This window comes from Dendronephthya gigantea, unplaced genomic scaffold, assembly GCF_004324835.1.
Source record: "Dendronephthya gigantea isolate DGI-Jeju-01 unplaced genomic scaffold, DenGig_1.0 000035F, whole genome shotgun sequence".
In the NCBI taxonomy this organism is placed as follows: domain Eukaryota; kingdom Metazoa; phylum Cnidaria; class Anthozoa; order Malacalcyonacea; family Nephtheidae; genus Dendronephthya; species Dendronephthya gigantea.
This window is the reverse complement of record NW_021163045.1, coordinates 1,746,267-1,761,438: the sequence shown is the minus strand read 5'-3', so window position 1 is coordinate 1,761,438 and position 15,172 is coordinate 1,746,267. Positions and strand designations below refer to the sequence as shown.

Here is a 15,172-nt window from a genome sequence, read left to right as displayed (position 1 = left end):
ACTCTAAATCTTAGTGCAAGGAGCTGGTTATTGCTGGTGTATCACATTGCAGGTTGCATTCATGAGTTCTAGGAAAAGTCATGCTTAGATTTCCTGGAATGCGAAAGGCTGTTTCGCTCAGGAATACCCATCGAACATTGCATGTATACGGAAATCCGCACTTACAATGTCGTGTAGCCACCATATTTCAAGAATTGAGTACACTCGTACAGTGGAGCTCGGCAAAGGAGCTTTTGGAACTGTCCACAAAGCACACGAGAAAGAACGAGGGACACTTTATGCAGTGAAAGATATCAAATGCGTCAACAACGAAGACCTCAACAACGCTATAACCGAGATTAAAGCTCTGGGGAAGTTAACTCATGTGAATATTATCAAACTTTACAACGTTCAAGTCTCTCAGAGTGCTCCATTCGAAGCGACTTTAAGTCTTCTTCTCGAGTATTGTAGCAAGGGTAACCTAAACGAACAATTAAAAAACGAGAGCACCAGTACAGAGAATTTTCAATGGATGAGGCAAATACTGGCTGCTGTGGCGTTCCTGCACAAAAATAACATCGTTCATCGAGATTTGAAACCTCAGAATGTGCTGTTGACGTCCGGAGGTGTGGTGAAGCTTGCAGATTTTGGTTTGGTGGAATACTTTGGAAGGAAAAATGATGATCAAAGCTGGTACGACTATTATTTGAATCTCGGAGTGGGTCAGGGATGCTATGTTGCACCAGAAGTCTTAGAGGAACATTATACGTATAAAGCTGACATCTTTGCTCTTGGGGTCATTTTTTATGCGATCCTCGAACGAACTTTTATCGTGGTCGATGATGAAAGACTTTACGGAATCTTCGTTGGTAGCAATCGTCAGCCTCTTGGCATCTTAATGTTTAACAGCAAACGTGATGTTAATTTGCCGTTTACCAAAACAACTTCGCCAGCAATCACGGAGTTGCTGAATAGAACACTGAAATATGAGTACAAAGCGAGACCAGATGCCAATGAGATTGGAGTAATTTTGAGACAATGTTTGTCTAGACCATGGCCATGTATCATACTTTGACTTTTCTTTTTTTTTGCACGTTTGCAAACGTGAATCCAAGCAGACTTACTATTGGGTAGACATTTACGATGATTGAAGCCGTAGTTATCGAAGTGCGAAACTTATGTAAATTTGTCTCAAGCCGTGTTGTATAGTGTTGTATAGTGTTGTATATTTTGAAGGCTAGTAATCATAGAACATGCAACAGACAAACATGAATGTTTAAGAGTAGATCGTATGGTTTTCGTTTTAAAATCTTTAGACCTAATTTAGAATGGCTTGAGCTCTTCTTCTCACGAAAACTTCCACTTTCAAGTTTTTGATTTCCGAAGTTGATGATCTGAGGCTGAGCTGGTCAACATGACAGTATCATATATACTTTTCACGATACACAATACGTCTGCTCCTTTTGGTGAAATTTTGTTTCATTGCAGACAAGGTATAGTTCAAGTGGAATGATAAACTGAAACAAGTCTTCCTGAGCGGACAAGACGCTGATGAATAAATTTATTTGCTAAACGCAAGCGATGCTTACTGTGAAAACGAAAGTACGACAGATTACAAATTAATGAGAAATCAGTCAAAATGGATTCCGGGGTGGATTCGGTCGGGACCGTGTCTGAATACAGAAAACCAGCCATAGAATTCAGCTTGGGTGATAAAATTGGCAAAGGTGCTTTTGGAGAGGTTTTTAAGGCGACGGAATGCGGCGGTAAACGAATCTTTGCGGTGAAATATATAAAATGCACTCAAAATGATGACCTAGAGAATGCCGTACAGGAAATCACTGCTTTAAAAGCTTTAGACCACAAAAACATTGTGAAAATATACGATTTTGGCGCAAGACAACATTGGCAAATGGAAGTCGAGTTCTCGTTGGTTCTCGAATACTGCCCTGGCGGACCGCTTCGTGAAAAACTTGCTGAAGAGAATCCTACAAGCCGGAAGCTTGACTGGATACGAAGTATTACAGATGCTGTTGTTTTTTTACACAGCGAAGGAATCGTACATCAGGATTTGAAGCCAGATAACATCTTGTTAACAAATGATGGTGTTGTAAAAGTAGCTGACTTTGGTCTCGCACGACGTTTTGCCCAACCAATCAGAGGTATATATGCACGTGAGCTTCGATACATGCACGTTCAACTTGCATATTTACATATTATATATAATTGGTAAACATCATCACGAGATTCGAAGATTTATAACCTAGATTTATTAACCCAAGTCAGTTATTGTCATGGGCTATTTTATCTCTCAGACTAAATAATAAAATACGAGAAATAGATCGATTAATCCGCAATAATCTGTAATTTAAGGTCGGACGTAAGCCCATGTCAAACAACTAGCGTATTGTACAGTTCATAGGTAAATCTAAGGAAGTACTTTACCATGCACTTGAGATTATTTTCTGCCTAAGTTTTGAATCGATTAAAGGAGGCAGCTTCCTCTTTCCTCATACCAAACTTACCGATTACATTGCTATTTAAGAACTTAAAGTGTTTTCTTACGGTTGATATAACTATCAATAATTATGAGTATGATTTAATTTCTGAGGTCAGACCAGGCGGGAATACTATCTTCATCAAGGCGTAGGAGCAATTGCTTACGCCCCACCAGAAATGCTCGAAACACGGCATACCGAACAAGTCGATGTGTTCACGATGGGCATCGTGTTCCATGCAATTCTGGAAGGCAAGTACCGCGACTACGGCGAAATTAGATGTTATGGTGTCTTTGTTGAGACCGACAATGAAGAGAAAGAGCCGATTGGATGGGAAATGCATCAGCAACAAAGGGAGCTTCCTGTTCCATTTCAAGGAAGAAGACGACGATTAATTCAACGGATGTTGAAGTATGATCCGAGAGAAAGACCAACCGCTAAAGACGTTCAGAACGTGTTAGGATCAAGATTACGAACCTGGTTTCAACTTGTGTATTAAAGGTCAAGATGGTCTGCTTTGTGATTTCATAGTGTTTGTTGAACATTGTTGGACACCAGTTCAGGCCCATTGCATGCTGTTAAAAACACTTATGTATTAATATTCGGGCTAGTCGTTTCATCTACGAGACTACGAATAACTGGAGAATTTTTTAATATATTGCCATATTAAGCTATATACCCGCAGCATCGATGAACTGATATCAACCGAAGGAGATGAGTATATTATTATATAAAAAAAAACGAACAGCGTTGATTCTATATTATAGTTTTATTATTATTGGTAGCCAACTGGAAATAATGATTAGATTTAAATACGGAATAAAAATATTGGTTAAATTTAAAACCTGCGAACGGTGGAGAAAGGATGTTTGTACCTCTTTGTACAATTTTTGTTCTGTATGATGTTATAGTGAACTTGTTTTACAAAATAACATGCAATTACTATACGCAAGCTAAGCGCTACAACTATGAGGTGCGAATTCATTCAAATTCGTTTCATTTGATGTGGTATTCCCGTATATTTTGAAGGCTGTAAAGAATTAGACTATATCACTGTCTGTACATGCGGCTACAATGTTTACCTAAACATCACGGTTTTTGTTAAATTGTTTATTTCATGAAGGACTTTGTATAATTGAAGTGTTTAATGAAAATAATGCGTGCCTGCTGCGTGGAGAGGATTGTAAAGAGCAAATTTTTATGTAAAACACGAATTCAATGATGCTAAAAAATTCATTCAAGGAATGTAAGAAAACGAAAGTGAGACGTATTTTACCGAGATCTAGATTTTGCGATGATGGATACAGTCGAGGAAGCGTGTGAATACAGAAAACCAAGCATATTATATAAACTGGGTAAAAAACTCGGTCAGGGTGCTTTCGGGGAAGTCTTTCAAGCAACGGAATCTGGTGGTAAGCGACGGATCCTTGCCATAAAGTTGATAAAGTGCATTCGAAATGAAGATCTCGAAAATGCCATTAGGGAGATCACATTTTTGACAGGTTTAAACCATACTAACATTGTGGAGATGTACGATTTTGGCGTAAGGCAAGAGTGGCAAATGGAGGTTGATTTCTCCTTGTTGCTGGAGTACTGCTCAAAAGGTGGGCTTAATAATAAATTGGCCCAACAAAATTCGAAAACCCAGAAGCTTGCCTGGATGCGCAGTATTACATCAGCCGTCGTTTATTTACACAGCGAAGGAATCGTACATCAGGATTTGAAGCCAGATAACATCTTGTTAACTGAGGATAATGTTATTAAAGTGGCTGACTTTGGCCTTGCGCGAAGATTTGCTCAACGGTCTGAAGGTATATATATACCTGATGCTGCATGTTTCAGATAATCTATGCCATAGCTTTTTTATTTTATTTTAAACTACTGAAATTCATTGATAAAATCAATCATATATAAGAGTTTCTAAGATTCCTAGCCGTCCAAAGGTGGTTATGTATCTTAAAGTCGCCAAGCAGCGACGACGGCGATTTTGGGAAGGCCTTTAAAAAGTTTAAAAACCTGGATCGACTGTTAAGATAAGAAGTGGCATGTGACAATTTAGGGTTGCATAATAAACTTCCATGCAGTAAACTCTATGTTAAATTAATAAAATGTAATCTCGTGTTACAATTGAATTTCTGAGGGCAAACATGGAAGGAATACTACATCGACCAGGGCGTTGGAGCAATTGCTTATGTGGCACCGGAAATGCTCGGGAATCATCATAACAACAAAGTCGATGTATTCTCGATGGGCATTGTGTTCCATGCAATCTTAGAAGGCATGTACCGCGACTACGGCAGCAAAAGATATTATGGTGTCTTTGTTAAGACGAAGAATAAACAGAAAGAACCGATCGGGACGGAGATGCATGAGAAGCAAAGGGACCTCCCAGTTCCATTTCAAGGAAGAAGACGACGATTAATTGAACGTATGTTGAAGTATGATCCGAGAGAAAGACCAACCGCTAAAGACGTTCAGAACGTTTTAAGATCAAGATTACAAACCTGGTTTCAACTTGTGTACTAAAGGTCAAGAATTGAATGCATTATTTTTGGTGAACCGTTTCTGGTCATCAGTCAGTTTTGCTGTATGGAGGGGGCTCATAAACTTGAGAGTAATTATATGGAAATAAAAATCAGTAACTGAGCACATGAATTCAACGGAACACATTTCATATATGGGACAAATTAATACATGATTTAACTTAGCTATAAGTTTAATTTGTATGTTTTTCCAAGCGTTTTTTTACTAAGAATAATAGTATCGACAATGTATAAGGTAATGTAATTGACTTCAGTTGAATTTCTTACCACGACCATCACAACCACAATGACATTTACAATAACAACAACCACAATCGTCACAACTTCCTTCACAACAGCAACAACAACAACAACATAGTAATCGGAGTAATTTTCTAATCCAGCTCGTTTCCTCCTGACCAGAGCCACTGTGTGAAATAAGAGGACGACGGTCATCGTATTGTTCTTCAATAGTCTCATTCTGGTCGCAAACGCTTTTATTTTTAGATGACGAGGCGTCTGCCGCTGTTACTGGTCCAGTTGATTTGACGCTTGTTCTTAATTCATCACTCTCGGTCCCGAATGTTTTCCAATCTTGTCCAATTTTTTCATTTGACGTTTGTGTTTCTTGGTCAGTGGTGTGGCTACGCTTGAATGTTCCCCAGTCTTGTCCAAATTTTTCATTTGACGTTTGTGTTTCTTGGTCAGTGGTGTGGCTACGCTTGAATGTTTTCCAATCTTGTCCATATTCTGCATCTGAGGTTATGTTGTGATACTTCATGTCCACCTTCTGGCGAACGGGACTTGAGTATGCCGGTAGACATTTCATATTACCTGTTAGCATTTTTTGTAGACTTGAGTCGAATAAAAAACATCCAATGTTCACTCTTGCTGAAATATTAAAATATACAAAAATACTTTTATTGTTCTGTCAAGCTGAAAGGTTTCAGAAATATAGTTTTGTGAAGACGTCCACGACAACTTACAAAAACATCATCATGCATTATACCTCACCTGGTTCGCCTGTGATGTTCGCAATGAAAACTATAAACCTTCCTCCAGCTACGGTGGGTAAATGTTTCCACACGGTGTTCTGATCCCCATGACTTGGTTCTGCCAAACCTAATTTGTGGTGTGAATGCCATTCTCCAATATTACATAATCCTTGTAAGGAAGTCAAATATTCTATAATGTAAGAATTTAATATTTGTTGACAGAACACCTGATATTTAGGAAAAGAAGTCGGCTGTTTACTTCTTGTTGCTGAATTATAAGATCGCTTGTGTATTATATAGGATTTGTTCCGCATCACGACATCAGTGATCAGCTTGGTATGCTTGGAATTGACTTTGCGTGGAATTGCGCACAGCACAATTGTGCGAAGTTGCGGCTGCTTTTTCTTTCACTTCAGCTCTTAGCAAGTGGTCAAGATGTTTATACACTTTGTCCAAAACATTGATTTTTTTTCGCAGAGGTTCAAAGGGTTTCAATTTCGAGTGGAATTATACGTCAGTTCAATTCTAATCTGGTGTGAGACTTTGGCGAGAACTCGCTTCTAGAAACACTTAGCTACTTACCACCAACTTCTTTCAAGTAGTCCACGTCTTGATGAAATGATGTTGTTGTCCGTTTGCATCCCTTCCCTGGACCTGAGATAAGTTGTACAACTGCCGTGTGTTTGTCCTGCCATAAACCAAACAAATCACCTCCGGTTTCAATATCACGTTTCTGCAGAACGAGCCACTTCAGAAATTCTAACTCGTGTTCGTAAATATAAACACTGACGCTTCCGTTATTCGCCATTTATATAACTATTAAACGTTACATGCAATGAATCAAAGTGTAAACTCTTAATCATTAACCCAATGTTACTCTTCTATTTCTCTGGAAGTGTTGTACACTACGACTACGTGTGCTTACTGATGTGTTCACTTTCATTTGTGTTTCTTCCAAGAATACAGAAGTCTTACCAGGAAATACCGTTGCATTTTCGCTTCCATGCTGGGTTGGACAAAAGCTTAATAAGCTTATTTGTTATGCAGCATAATGTAATTAAATTGTTGTTTTTATATAGTCATATTAATTAGACTCGTCACGAACTTGCTGCAATACCATCAAACGTTTGCGAGTGGTTGGCTATACTGAGGTTCATAAGAATAAAAATTATTTACAGTATAAATGAAAAATGCCGGATGAATCGTTTTTATTTGAATATAACTACAGGATATAACATTAACATTCTTAACATTCACATTCGTTTACATTCGACTGCATGTGCATGTGTTTTTAAATAAATTTATACTGGTAAATTTATATCGGGAAATATTATTGTTCATGCATCTTGCTGTGCCGCGCAAAGAATGAGACAGCTCATGCATTCCTGGGTATGTTTAACATTAATTGCTGCATTCTCCACCTCGAAACAGAGTTTCCGGGGAAGGAAGGGGGTTTGCTCGTACAAACCATGCATTAGCTTATTCTAAAACGCCTATAGCCCTGACATAAACGAGCTGTCTATTCCTGACGGAGTAAAAGACCTGAGCTGCTTAACCGGATTTGGTTATAAATAGTATTTTTCTGTTCCTTTGCTTTTTAGACCTACAATCAACATCAATATTATAATACATTATAACAACTATAACAGTAAAATCATTGATTATCAATATCTTCATAATTGCGATTATTAGTGCACCTGCGTATGTACTCGTAAAAAGCGCGAAGTGATTCTATAATTCCATTCAGGTAGCTCTGAACTCTCGTAGTTGTTTCTTGGTCAGTGGTGTGGCTTTCAATTTTGAATGTTTCCCAATCTTGTCCATCTTCTGCGTCTGAGGTTATTTTATGGTACATCGTCGTCTTCTCCAATGTCAGGCGAACAGGACTTGGACATGATAGACATTTGATATTACCTGTTAGCATTTTTTGTAGACTTGTGTCGAAGAGGAAACATCCAATATTTACCCTTGCTGAAATATTGAAATATATAAATATACTTCTCATGTTATGTCAAGCCTTCAGAAACATACTCTAAAATTTTGTTATAATCTTACTTTCGTGAAATGTCAGCATAAACCTCAAGAATATTATGCATTATCTGTACCGATACCTCACCTGGTTCACCTGTGATGTTTGCGATGAACACTATAAACCTTCCTCCAGCGACGTCAGGTAAATGTTTCCACACGGTGTTCTGATCCCCATGACTTGGTTCTGCCAAACCTAATTTGTGGTGTGAATGCCATTCTCCAATATTACATAATCCTTGCGAGGAAGTCAAGTAACCTGAGAAGAATGTAATCAGTGTTGTAGAAGCATCTGGCAATTGGGAAGAAAGTGTGCTGCTTCTTCGGCGCATTTATTGCTAATATAAGGACAACTTTGCTTTTAGTAAATCGTTATGAAGAATAGCCACTAACGCATACAGCCTGCTATTATAAAGCTTTTAGTTTTTGAGTTGAGCTGTTTCTCTTTGCATTTGCACTTGGCAACTAGGATAGATATTCCCAATGCACTCTGACGTTATTCATACACCTGCTGAAAGTTAGAATGATTTTATTCATCTGGAACTCAGAATTTGCTGTTACAAATGCCACGTACTTACCGCCAGCTTCTCTTAAATAGTTCACGTCCTGATGAAATGATGATGTTGTCCGTTTGCATCCCTTCCCTGGACCTAAGATAAGTTGTACAACTGCCGTCCGTTTGTCCTGCCATAAACCAAACAAATCACCACCGGTTTCAATATCACGTTTCTGCAGAACGAGCCACTTCAGAAATTTTAACTCGTGTTCGTACATATAAACACTGACGCTTCCGCTATCTCGGGCATTCAGCGAGGAACTGGAAGGCTGGTTCGAGATCGAGACTAATTCCATTCGAGACTAAATCTTGAATAAATGAAACGTCTTGATTTGTCCCAAACGTTCAACTAACACTATTGCTTTTCCCAAAAAGCCGCTGCAATTTTTTACACTATAAATGTTTAATTAATTTCGCTTTTATGTTGTTTCTAGGAATACAGAGCAGTCTTACTAGGAAGCGGTTGCTAATTGTGCATCTCTGCATAGCTAGACGTAATCTTATATGCAATAGTTGTTTTAATATCATGGACTGGTTCGCATCAGGACCGCACAGAGATTTTTTAAGGCTCGAGGCAAAAGTCTTATTGCATGAGAGTGCCAGTCCTCTAGCAAAAAAGCCAGAAGCAAAGGATCCATGTGATGAGTTGCTTATAACAAAAAATCGCAATGATGATGTTTCTAAGAAATAAATTATGAATTATTTTCAGTAGAATTAATAACATGTTCATTCAATTTCATTGTTGGCAATACACTAATATTTGTTAATCTTTTTATTGTATCAATTTACCCTTTATTGCAGTCAGTTTTTCAAATTTAGAATGAGATTTAACTAGTATACAAATAAGTTTAAAAGTTATATAATGTCGATGATGGTAAACTGTGGCTTCCTTAATCTTCATACGACGTTCGCCGACCGTCCGGACGTATTTTTCGATAAAGAGAAGTCAGACATCCAATAAGCGTTCTCCCTAAGTTAGCAACAATGCGACAAAAGATTGAAAAAGTGGCTCTGAAACATCCGCATATGCTTGTCGCGCAATCACAATCACAACACGGGAGGCAATCACAGCATTGACAACCTTCACAGCAACTCTCATGATGCCTATCTTTGACATCGCACACGCAAAAATCACCCGTTGTCAGTGATTCAAGGTCGCCATCACCCACTTTATTCCCACGTCCACGTTGAACCTTTCTCAGTTTCGACGCGAAAAACGTCTCCCAATTTTGACGCGGTTCTGCCTCGTGTTTGAATTGTTCCTTTCGCGCAAAGGTATGACGAATTGGACTGCAGTTCATGAGAAATTCAAATTTACCTTGAGTCATCTTTCTTGTGCTGGTATTGAACATGAAACAACCGACTTTCGCGTCCCCAAAACTTTCGATATTTGCGATAAAAACCAGAAATCGTCCGCCACTGACTGTGGGCATATGCTCCCAGACAGTTCTTTGATCCCCATCGCTTGGATAGGCCAGACCAAGGCGGTGATGAGAATGCCATTCACCTATGTTACATATGCCTTCATTTGATGTCAAATAATGCCCGACATTTCCTAAATAGTCGATATCTTGGAAGAAGGACGTGGTAGTGCGTCGACACTTCGCACCAGGGCCGAGTACAAGTTGTACGACAACACAAGACTCGCTCTGCCAAACACCAAACAAGTCGCCTCCCGTTTCGAGAAAACTTTTCTGTAACACAAGCCATTTCAAGTACTCGAATTCGTTCGCGTATATGTACACCGTAAATGCATTGCCATTGCCATTTGACATAGACATCACGTCGAACTTGCGATATTCTATCTGCTAAATCGTACGGCTTCAGTCAACTGAGCATTTGACACTATTTGTCATTCACCAGACTCATTTATTGATAGAGTAATTCTTCGAGATCTCGCAGTGCAATGTACTGCATTGTATTGACCTTTTCTTTCTTTTCTCCTACAAGCAGAACATTCAAGTTGTTATTTGCACTAACTTACAATTAAAAGGTCCCTGTATACCAAGAAAATAAGACCAAATATGCTTCCGGTTTTCCAAGAATATGTAAGATTATGTTTACATGATATGTCCAGCTATTCAGTTTTACTAGGAATTTTAGTTCCAAGTATAATGACTTTATCTTAATCTCGAATCCCGAAATCCAATCTAACTCATTCCAACACTATACAGTGACAAATATTCAAGTAATATCTGCACCCACCTTACACGGGTTGTTATATATAATCTCCGATGCGGATCTCTGGCTGTGGTTGTTTTGGTTTCAGTTTCCATTTCAGATTCCAGTTTTGATTTTAGATCTTGTTTCGATCAAAGATTATACTCCACGATATATTCCACGATATTTGTTTACCAGCAAAGTAACTCCATTGGCATTTATAATTATTCACCTCAGATTGTCTGTGTCTCATGTCTCATGCTGCGTTATTCAAGTGGCTGTATGTGTATGATCAAGTATACATGGCTAATGAATCGAAGAAATTAATTTTTTAACAGTCGTAAAGCTACTTACAAGCGAGCCAACAACCGTCAAATTATTAAAATACCCAAGTGTTCGAACTTAGTTACAATTTCAGACACTCGATAACGGAGAAAGGGCTTTATATATGGCCGAAGAGATCAATGTGTCGGTGATTGTTGATCAACTAAGAGCGGCAGGCACAGATTCACTGAAGCAGCTGCCAGCCCTTCTAAAGCTTGGTGAATTTTACTTGAAGAAGGCAAAGGCAAGCGCGAATGGCGCGGATTTTACCAAAGCTAACGCACTTTTCAACGCAGCACTTGTAAGATCAGACTGTGTGGATCACACCACGGATGAAGATGAAGTACTTCGGAGAATCGTGGAGACCTTTCGTGCATTTTTGTTAACCCTGACAAATGATAAAGAGATGAGTTCAAGTGAGATCCGGAATGAAATACATGCTCATAAAGAGTTTCTTGCCCGCGAAAGACGAATCTTGCAAGAGTCGATCGAGGAAATAGATTCTTCCTTCAACACGAAAGAACAAACCGAAGATCAATATAAGGTATAAAGTTTTAAAGACTCTTGTAATGTTTTTGTAATCAATCCCTTGATATTCTGGTTTAAACGGGCTCAAGTTATTCCAAGTCTTGCATTATATGAATTTAACAACTGCTAATGGTTTTGATTTTATAACGACTTTAACTGTGATGCACTTTGGATAGCGTCGCAAGAGATTTATAAATGTAACAAATGCATGATGTACCATAGCTGTGTTTTAAGGCTTGCATGTCTGTACCCCTTTACAAAATTGTATTTATTTTTGTTTAAGATTCATGCAGAGAAGATGCATGATGTTTTTCGAGACATTCAAGACATGTACGTCCGACTCGTATCAATGTTAGTCAAAGAATGTGAGAGTAGACTTGGTCAAAAGCCGTGTGACTATGCTATCATTGCCCTAGGCTCAGTAGCACGTATGGAAGCTACTCCATTTTCTGATTTGGAATTTGCAATACTATATTCCGACCAAACTATAGGAGACAAGGTCAACTACTTTCGTGTACTAAGCCATTTTCTTCATATGAAAGTTATTAACCTTGGGGAGACTATCTTGCCAACTTTGGCGATTGAAGAGCTCAACGATTTTCAGTCTTCAGACCCGAATAGCAATTGGTTCTATGACTCACAAACGTGTAGGGGTATTTCATTCGACGGAGCGATGCCATGGGCTTCCAAAACCGCGCTTGGAAGAATGGCGACGCAAGATAAGCCTGCATTAGAGTTGATTAAAACACCTGAACAAATGGCTGAATTGCAAGATGAAAAAATTGCTGTAAAGGAAGGTTATCATTTAGGTAAGAATAAATAAAAAACGTAAAAGTCCGGGATAAATATATAGTGTTCAATATCAGGATATCAAGATCTGCCAGGGTATGTTCAATATTTTTGCAATCTTAGGTTTAAATTATGACCTCCACATGTGATAGACACAGTGCAGTCAGTAGAAGTATGCATAATCCAGCTCCAGTTTCTCTAAAAACTAATTGTAACCGTTATTATCTAGCTGATATTATGTCAAGAGCTACATTGCTTTATGGAGAGAGGCCCTTGTTCGACGAGTACAATGAACGTGTGGCTGAAAAACTAAATGCTGTAACGAAATTCACTCCAGCAACGGTGGGTTTTGTGCGAGGAATTCAACAAATGATGTTAGATATTGCTTCGTATCATCCCTATTACTCCTACCTTGGCTCGCATTGTACCATAGGTGCTTTTTTCGACGCGAAGAAGCAGTTCTATCGTCTTATCTCGCTGCTCCTCTCAGATTTGGGGCTGGTATTTGACGTACGATGTGCCTCGCCGTGGCAGGTGATCTCAGCTTTGCAAGCACGTGGAATCATCGATGACACAGAAGGTACTAGCATCAGAGTCTGTCTTTCGATTGCTAACGAAATTCGTCTCAAAACGTACCTGGCCAATGGTGGACAAAAAGAATTAATTTCACCAATTCCAAAGTTGGCCGGCGTTTCAGCAAAATCTACTGAACCACCCATTTTCCGACACTTCAATGAAGATTACCTTGTACGTCTTCTCAGTACTAGTAAAGTTGTCAATGAGCGCTGTCACGTGTTTTGTATGAAGTATCTGCAAGATCATGAAATTGATGTGAGTATATTTAAAAATCTATCCGTTTCAGTATCGAGTCCAGATCTTTTAGGGACTCTTTATTTTCGGTTGCAAAATTTTCCCAAAGCCCTACAGTTGTTGCAATTCGAATCACAGGACAGTCCGAATTACTCCCTCTGTCTTAACAGTCAAGGGATCATATATAATGAATACGGAGAATATGCTAAAGGTCTCGAGTGTTTTCAAAGGGCATTAGAAGTACATTATCAGAACGTGGGGAATTCAAAACTTAGTGTGTTGCATTGCCTTGAAAATCTAGCCTTGTCGTACCTTTATATTGGTCTTTACGAAAAAGCTAGGGATCATTTGGAGAAAGCAATCGCCAAACACCACGAAATGTATGGGAAGGATACTGAGACGATTGTTCTTAACCGCCTGATGCAGAATATAGGCATGACCCATTACAAACTTGGTGATGTTAGACTAGCTATTAAAATATTTCTGGAAGTTAAAAGATTGCAAGAGAAATTGTTCGACGTCCCTGATATTGATATTATTCACTTAAACCTGAATATCGCCTTGTCCTTGTCTGAACTAGATGATCAAACCCAGTCGTTGGAGTATGTAAAGGAAGCATTGCATTTAAGTAAGAGGTTATTTGGCGAAGCAGATCAAAGTGTAGAGTTGGCTAAGATCTATGTAAATGCAGCCACAGTTTATGAGCGTTGTAATCTGAATGACCAAGCTCTGTTTTGGTACGAAAGATCCTTAGAACTGCTGAAACTCATATTCGGTGACATTTCCCACCCAGGTGAGACAAACACTAAGATGAACTGCAGTATTCACACCTTTTTAATGCACGTGCTTAGTATTTTCCCTCTCAACCTAGTATGATAATCAGTTTTTCCTTCTATTTCAAGGTAAAATATCTTGTTTAAACAATTTGGGAAACTTCTTCTCCAGAAGATATCAAACGACGAAGGCTATTGAAAGTCTGGAAAACGCTTTAAAACAGGCAAGAGATATGTATTGCGAGAAACCTCATATAACAGTTGCGCTGACACTGAATAACCTTGGCGTGGCTTTAAAACGCGCTGAAAAGTCAGAGGAATCATTTCCCTACTTTCAAGAAGCGAAGGAAGTCATGGATCAAATCCTGGGACCCAATCATGTGCATCCAACCACCTCAGATATCCTGAATAACATGGGAACAATTTATCAAGATCTCGGACTCTTAGATGAAACTCTCAAATGTTATAAAGACGTGCACCAAATGAACTGTGCTATCTATGGAGAAAATGGCGTGAGCGATGCCATGGCAACCGTCTGTTCGAATATCGCCTGTGTTTCAGAGGAGTTAGGAGACTATACCCAAGCCAAGGAATACTATAGTAAGGCTGTGGAACTCGATAGGAAAATTTCCTCGGCAAAAAACACCAGCCCCGGTCTAGTGTCCAGTCTTTATGGCTTAAGCTCAATCTGCGAGGTTCTGGATGAATCAGATGAGGCATTGAAACATTTAGAAGAAGCCAGGGAGGTCGCTAAGAATGCTGGATCGAAAAATGTGATGGTCGCAACCGTTCTCGTTGAATTGGGAATGAAATACAATAAGTTGGGATGCATTGATAAAAGAAAGATGTGTTTGAATGAGGCGAAAGAAATAGCAGAAAGTCTCGCACAAGATGATTCTTTATCCCCTTCAGTCATGGAACTGGTCGAAATATTGAAAGGCGGAGTTAGGATAAAGTGATTGTGACCCAAGTGGTGCTCTCCCGCTCTTCTAAAGATTGATACGTCCAAAAAACACTGAGCAATATTGATTTATTTATAATAACCGGATTTACCACAATATATACGTACTACTAGCATTCCTTACAACGCCAACTTGTGTTTTTTATATATTTAAAATATGTATATGGCATTGACTTCACTCGTCTCTCAAGCAGTATGTTTGATATTTAATAGAAATCATTATAGTTTTTTCAATGCCACACATGGTGG

At 38.8% G+C, this 15,172-nt stretch overlaps 7 protein-coding genes across 9 annotated transcripts; 4 read left to right on the top strand and 3 right to left on the bottom strand.

Annotated features, from left to right (window-relative positions):
- The first annotated feature begins 27 nt into the window (after positions 1-27).
- LOC114525652 (serine/threonine-protein kinase pdik1l-like) lies at positions 28-1,236 on the top strand. Its single transcript, XM_028547053.1, has one exon. The coding sequence runs from the start codon at positions 167-169 to the stop codon at positions 1,052-1,054; it is 888 nt and encodes a 295-aa protein (XP_028402854.1). The 5' UTR covers positions 28-166; the 3' UTR covers positions 1,055-1,236.
- Positions 1,237-1,368: 132 nt separating this feature from the next.
- On the top strand, positions 1,369-5,263 carry LOC114525647 (cell division control protein 2 homolog). 2 transcript variants are annotated; one of them, XM_028547048.1, is made up of 4 exons: positions 1,369-2,141; positions 2,591-2,987; positions 3,389-3,391; positions 5,049-5,263. In XM_028547048.1, exons 1-2 carry the CDS (start codon positions 1,619-1,621, stop codon positions 2,974-2,976), a joined length of 909 nt encoding a protein of 302 aa, XP_028402849.1. In that variant the 5' UTR covers positions 1,369-1,618; the 3' UTR covers positions 2,977-2,987; positions 3,389-3,391; positions 5,049-5,263. The 2 variants fall into 2 exon arrangements, with proteins under 2 accessions (XP_028402849.1, XP_028402848.1); XM_028547047.1 differs by lacking the exons at positions 3,389-3,391; positions 5,049-5,263 and having other exon boundaries at positions 1,371-2,141; positions 2,591-3,329.
- On the top strand, positions 3,733-5,051 carry LOC114525649 (serine/threonine-protein kinase 35-like). 2 transcript variants are annotated; one of them, XM_028547051.1, is made up of 2 exons: positions 3,733-4,081; positions 4,618-5,051. In XM_028547051.1, exons 1-2 carry the CDS (start codon positions 3,772-3,774, stop codon positions 5,001-5,003), a joined length of 696 nt encoding a protein of 231 aa, XP_028402852.1. In that variant the 5' UTR covers positions 3,733-3,771; the 3' UTR covers positions 5,004-5,051. The 2 variants fall into 2 exon arrangements, with proteins under 2 accessions (XP_028402852.1, XP_028402851.1); XM_028547050.1 differs by having other exon boundaries at positions 3,733-4,288.
- Positions 5,140-6,952, bottom strand: LOC114525643. Its single transcript, XM_028547040.1, has 3 exons — positions 6,577-6,952; positions 6,014-6,184; positions 5,140-5,890 (listed from the first exon to the last, which is right to left on the bottom strand). The coding sequence occupies exons 1-3, from the start codon at positions 6,800-6,802 to the stop codon at positions 5,271-5,273; spliced, it is 1,017 nt and encodes a 338-aa protein (XP_028402841.1). The 5' UTR covers positions 6,803-6,952; the 3' UTR covers positions 5,140-5,270.
- A 253-nt stretch (positions 6,953-7,205) lies between these two features.
- LOC114525654 lies at positions 7,206-8,948 on the bottom strand. Its single transcript, XM_028547056.1, has 3 exons — positions 8,601-8,948; positions 8,111-8,281; positions 7,206-7,965 (listed from the first exon to the last, which is right to left on the bottom strand). The coding sequence occupies exons 1-3, from the start codon at positions 8,872-8,874 to the stop codon at positions 7,649-7,651; spliced, it is 762 nt and encodes a 253-aa protein (XP_028402857.1). The 5' UTR covers positions 8,875-8,948; the 3' UTR covers positions 7,206-7,648.
- Positions 8,949-9,300: 352 nt separating this feature from the next.
- Positions 9,301-10,846, bottom strand: LOC114525651. The gene is made up of 2 exons (XM_028547052.1): positions 10,784-10,846; positions 9,301-10,521 (listed from the first exon to the last, which is right to left on the bottom strand). Exon 2 carries the CDS (start codon positions 10,357-10,359, stop codon positions 9,469-9,471), a length of 891 nt encoding a protein of 296 aa, XP_028402853.1. The 5' UTR covers positions 10,360-10,521; positions 10,784-10,846; the 3' UTR covers positions 9,301-9,468.
- A 160-nt stretch (positions 10,847-11,006) lies between these two features.
- Positions 11,007-15,012, top strand: LOC114525656. Its single transcript, XM_028547058.1, has 4 exons — positions 11,007-11,606; positions 11,874-12,399; positions 12,609-13,982; positions 14,092-15,012. The coding sequence occupies exons 1-4, from the start codon at positions 11,187-11,189 to the stop codon at positions 14,919-14,921; spliced, it is 3,150 nt and encodes a 1,049-aa protein (XP_028402859.1). The 5' UTR covers positions 11,007-11,186; the 3' UTR covers positions 14,922-15,012.
- Positions 15,013-15,172: the final 160 nt, after the last annotated feature.

Bases quoted from the DNA above. Each gene is read 5' to 3' on its own strand.
- LOC114525643 (XM_028547040.1), bottom strand. From the start codon at position 6,802: ATGGCGAATAACGGAAGCGTCAGTGTTTATATTTACGAACACGAGTTA. The intron at 6,185-6,576 runs GTAAGTAGCTAA...CTTACATTATAG, and splicing joins CTACTTGAAAGAAGTTGGTG to AATATTTGACTTCCTTACAA. The intron at 5,891-6,013 runs GTGAGGTATAAT...TTAATATTTCAG, and splicing joins GAACATCACAGGCGAACCAG to CAAGAGTGAACATTGGATGT.
- LOC114525656 (XM_028547058.1), top strand. From the start codon at position 11,187: ATGGCCGAAGAGATCAATGTGTCGGTGATTGTTGATCAACTAAGAGCG. The intron at 12,400-12,608 runs GTAAGAATAAAT...GTTATTATCTAG, and splicing joins AAAGGAAGGTTATCATTTAG to CTGATATTATGTCAAGAGCT. The intron at 13,983-14,091 runs GTGAGACAAACA...TTCTATTTCAAG, and splicing joins CGGTGACATTTCCCACCCAG to GTAAAATATCTTGTTTAAAC.
- LOC114525651 (XM_028547052.1), bottom strand. From the start codon at position 10,359: ATGTCTATGTCAAATGGCAATGGCAATGCATTTACGGTGTACATATAC.
- LOC114525649 (XM_028547050.1), top strand. From the start codon at position 3,772: ATGATGGATACAGTCGAGGAAGCGTGTGAATACAGAAAACCAAGCATA. The intron at 4,289-4,617 runs GTATATATATAC...TGAATTTCTGAG, and splicing joins ATTTGCTCAACGGTCTGAAG to GGCAAACATGGAAGGAATAC.
- LOC114525652 (XM_028547053.1), top strand. From the start codon at position 167: ATGTCGTGTAGCCACCATATTTCAAGAATTGAGTACACTCGTACAGTG.
- LOC114525647 (XM_028547048.1), top strand. From the start codon at position 1,619: ATGGATTCCGGGGTGGATTCGGTCGGGACCGTGTCTGAATACAGAAAA. The intron at 2,142-2,590 runs GTATATATGCAC...TTAATTTCTGAG, and splicing joins TTTTGCCCAACCAATCAGAG to GTCAGACCAGGCGGGAATAC.
- LOC114525654 (XM_028547056.1), bottom strand. From the start codon at position 8,874: ATGGAATTAGTCTCGATCTCGAACCAGCCTTCCAGTTCCTCGCTGAAT. The intron at 8,282-8,600 runs GTAAGTACGTGG...CATTCTTCTCAG, and splicing joins CTATTTAAGAGAAGCTGGCG to GTTACTTGACTTCCTCGCAA. The intron at 7,966-8,110 runs GTGAGGTATCGG...TCAATATTTCAG, and splicing joins AAACATCACAGGTGAACCAG to CAAGGGTAAATATTGGATGT.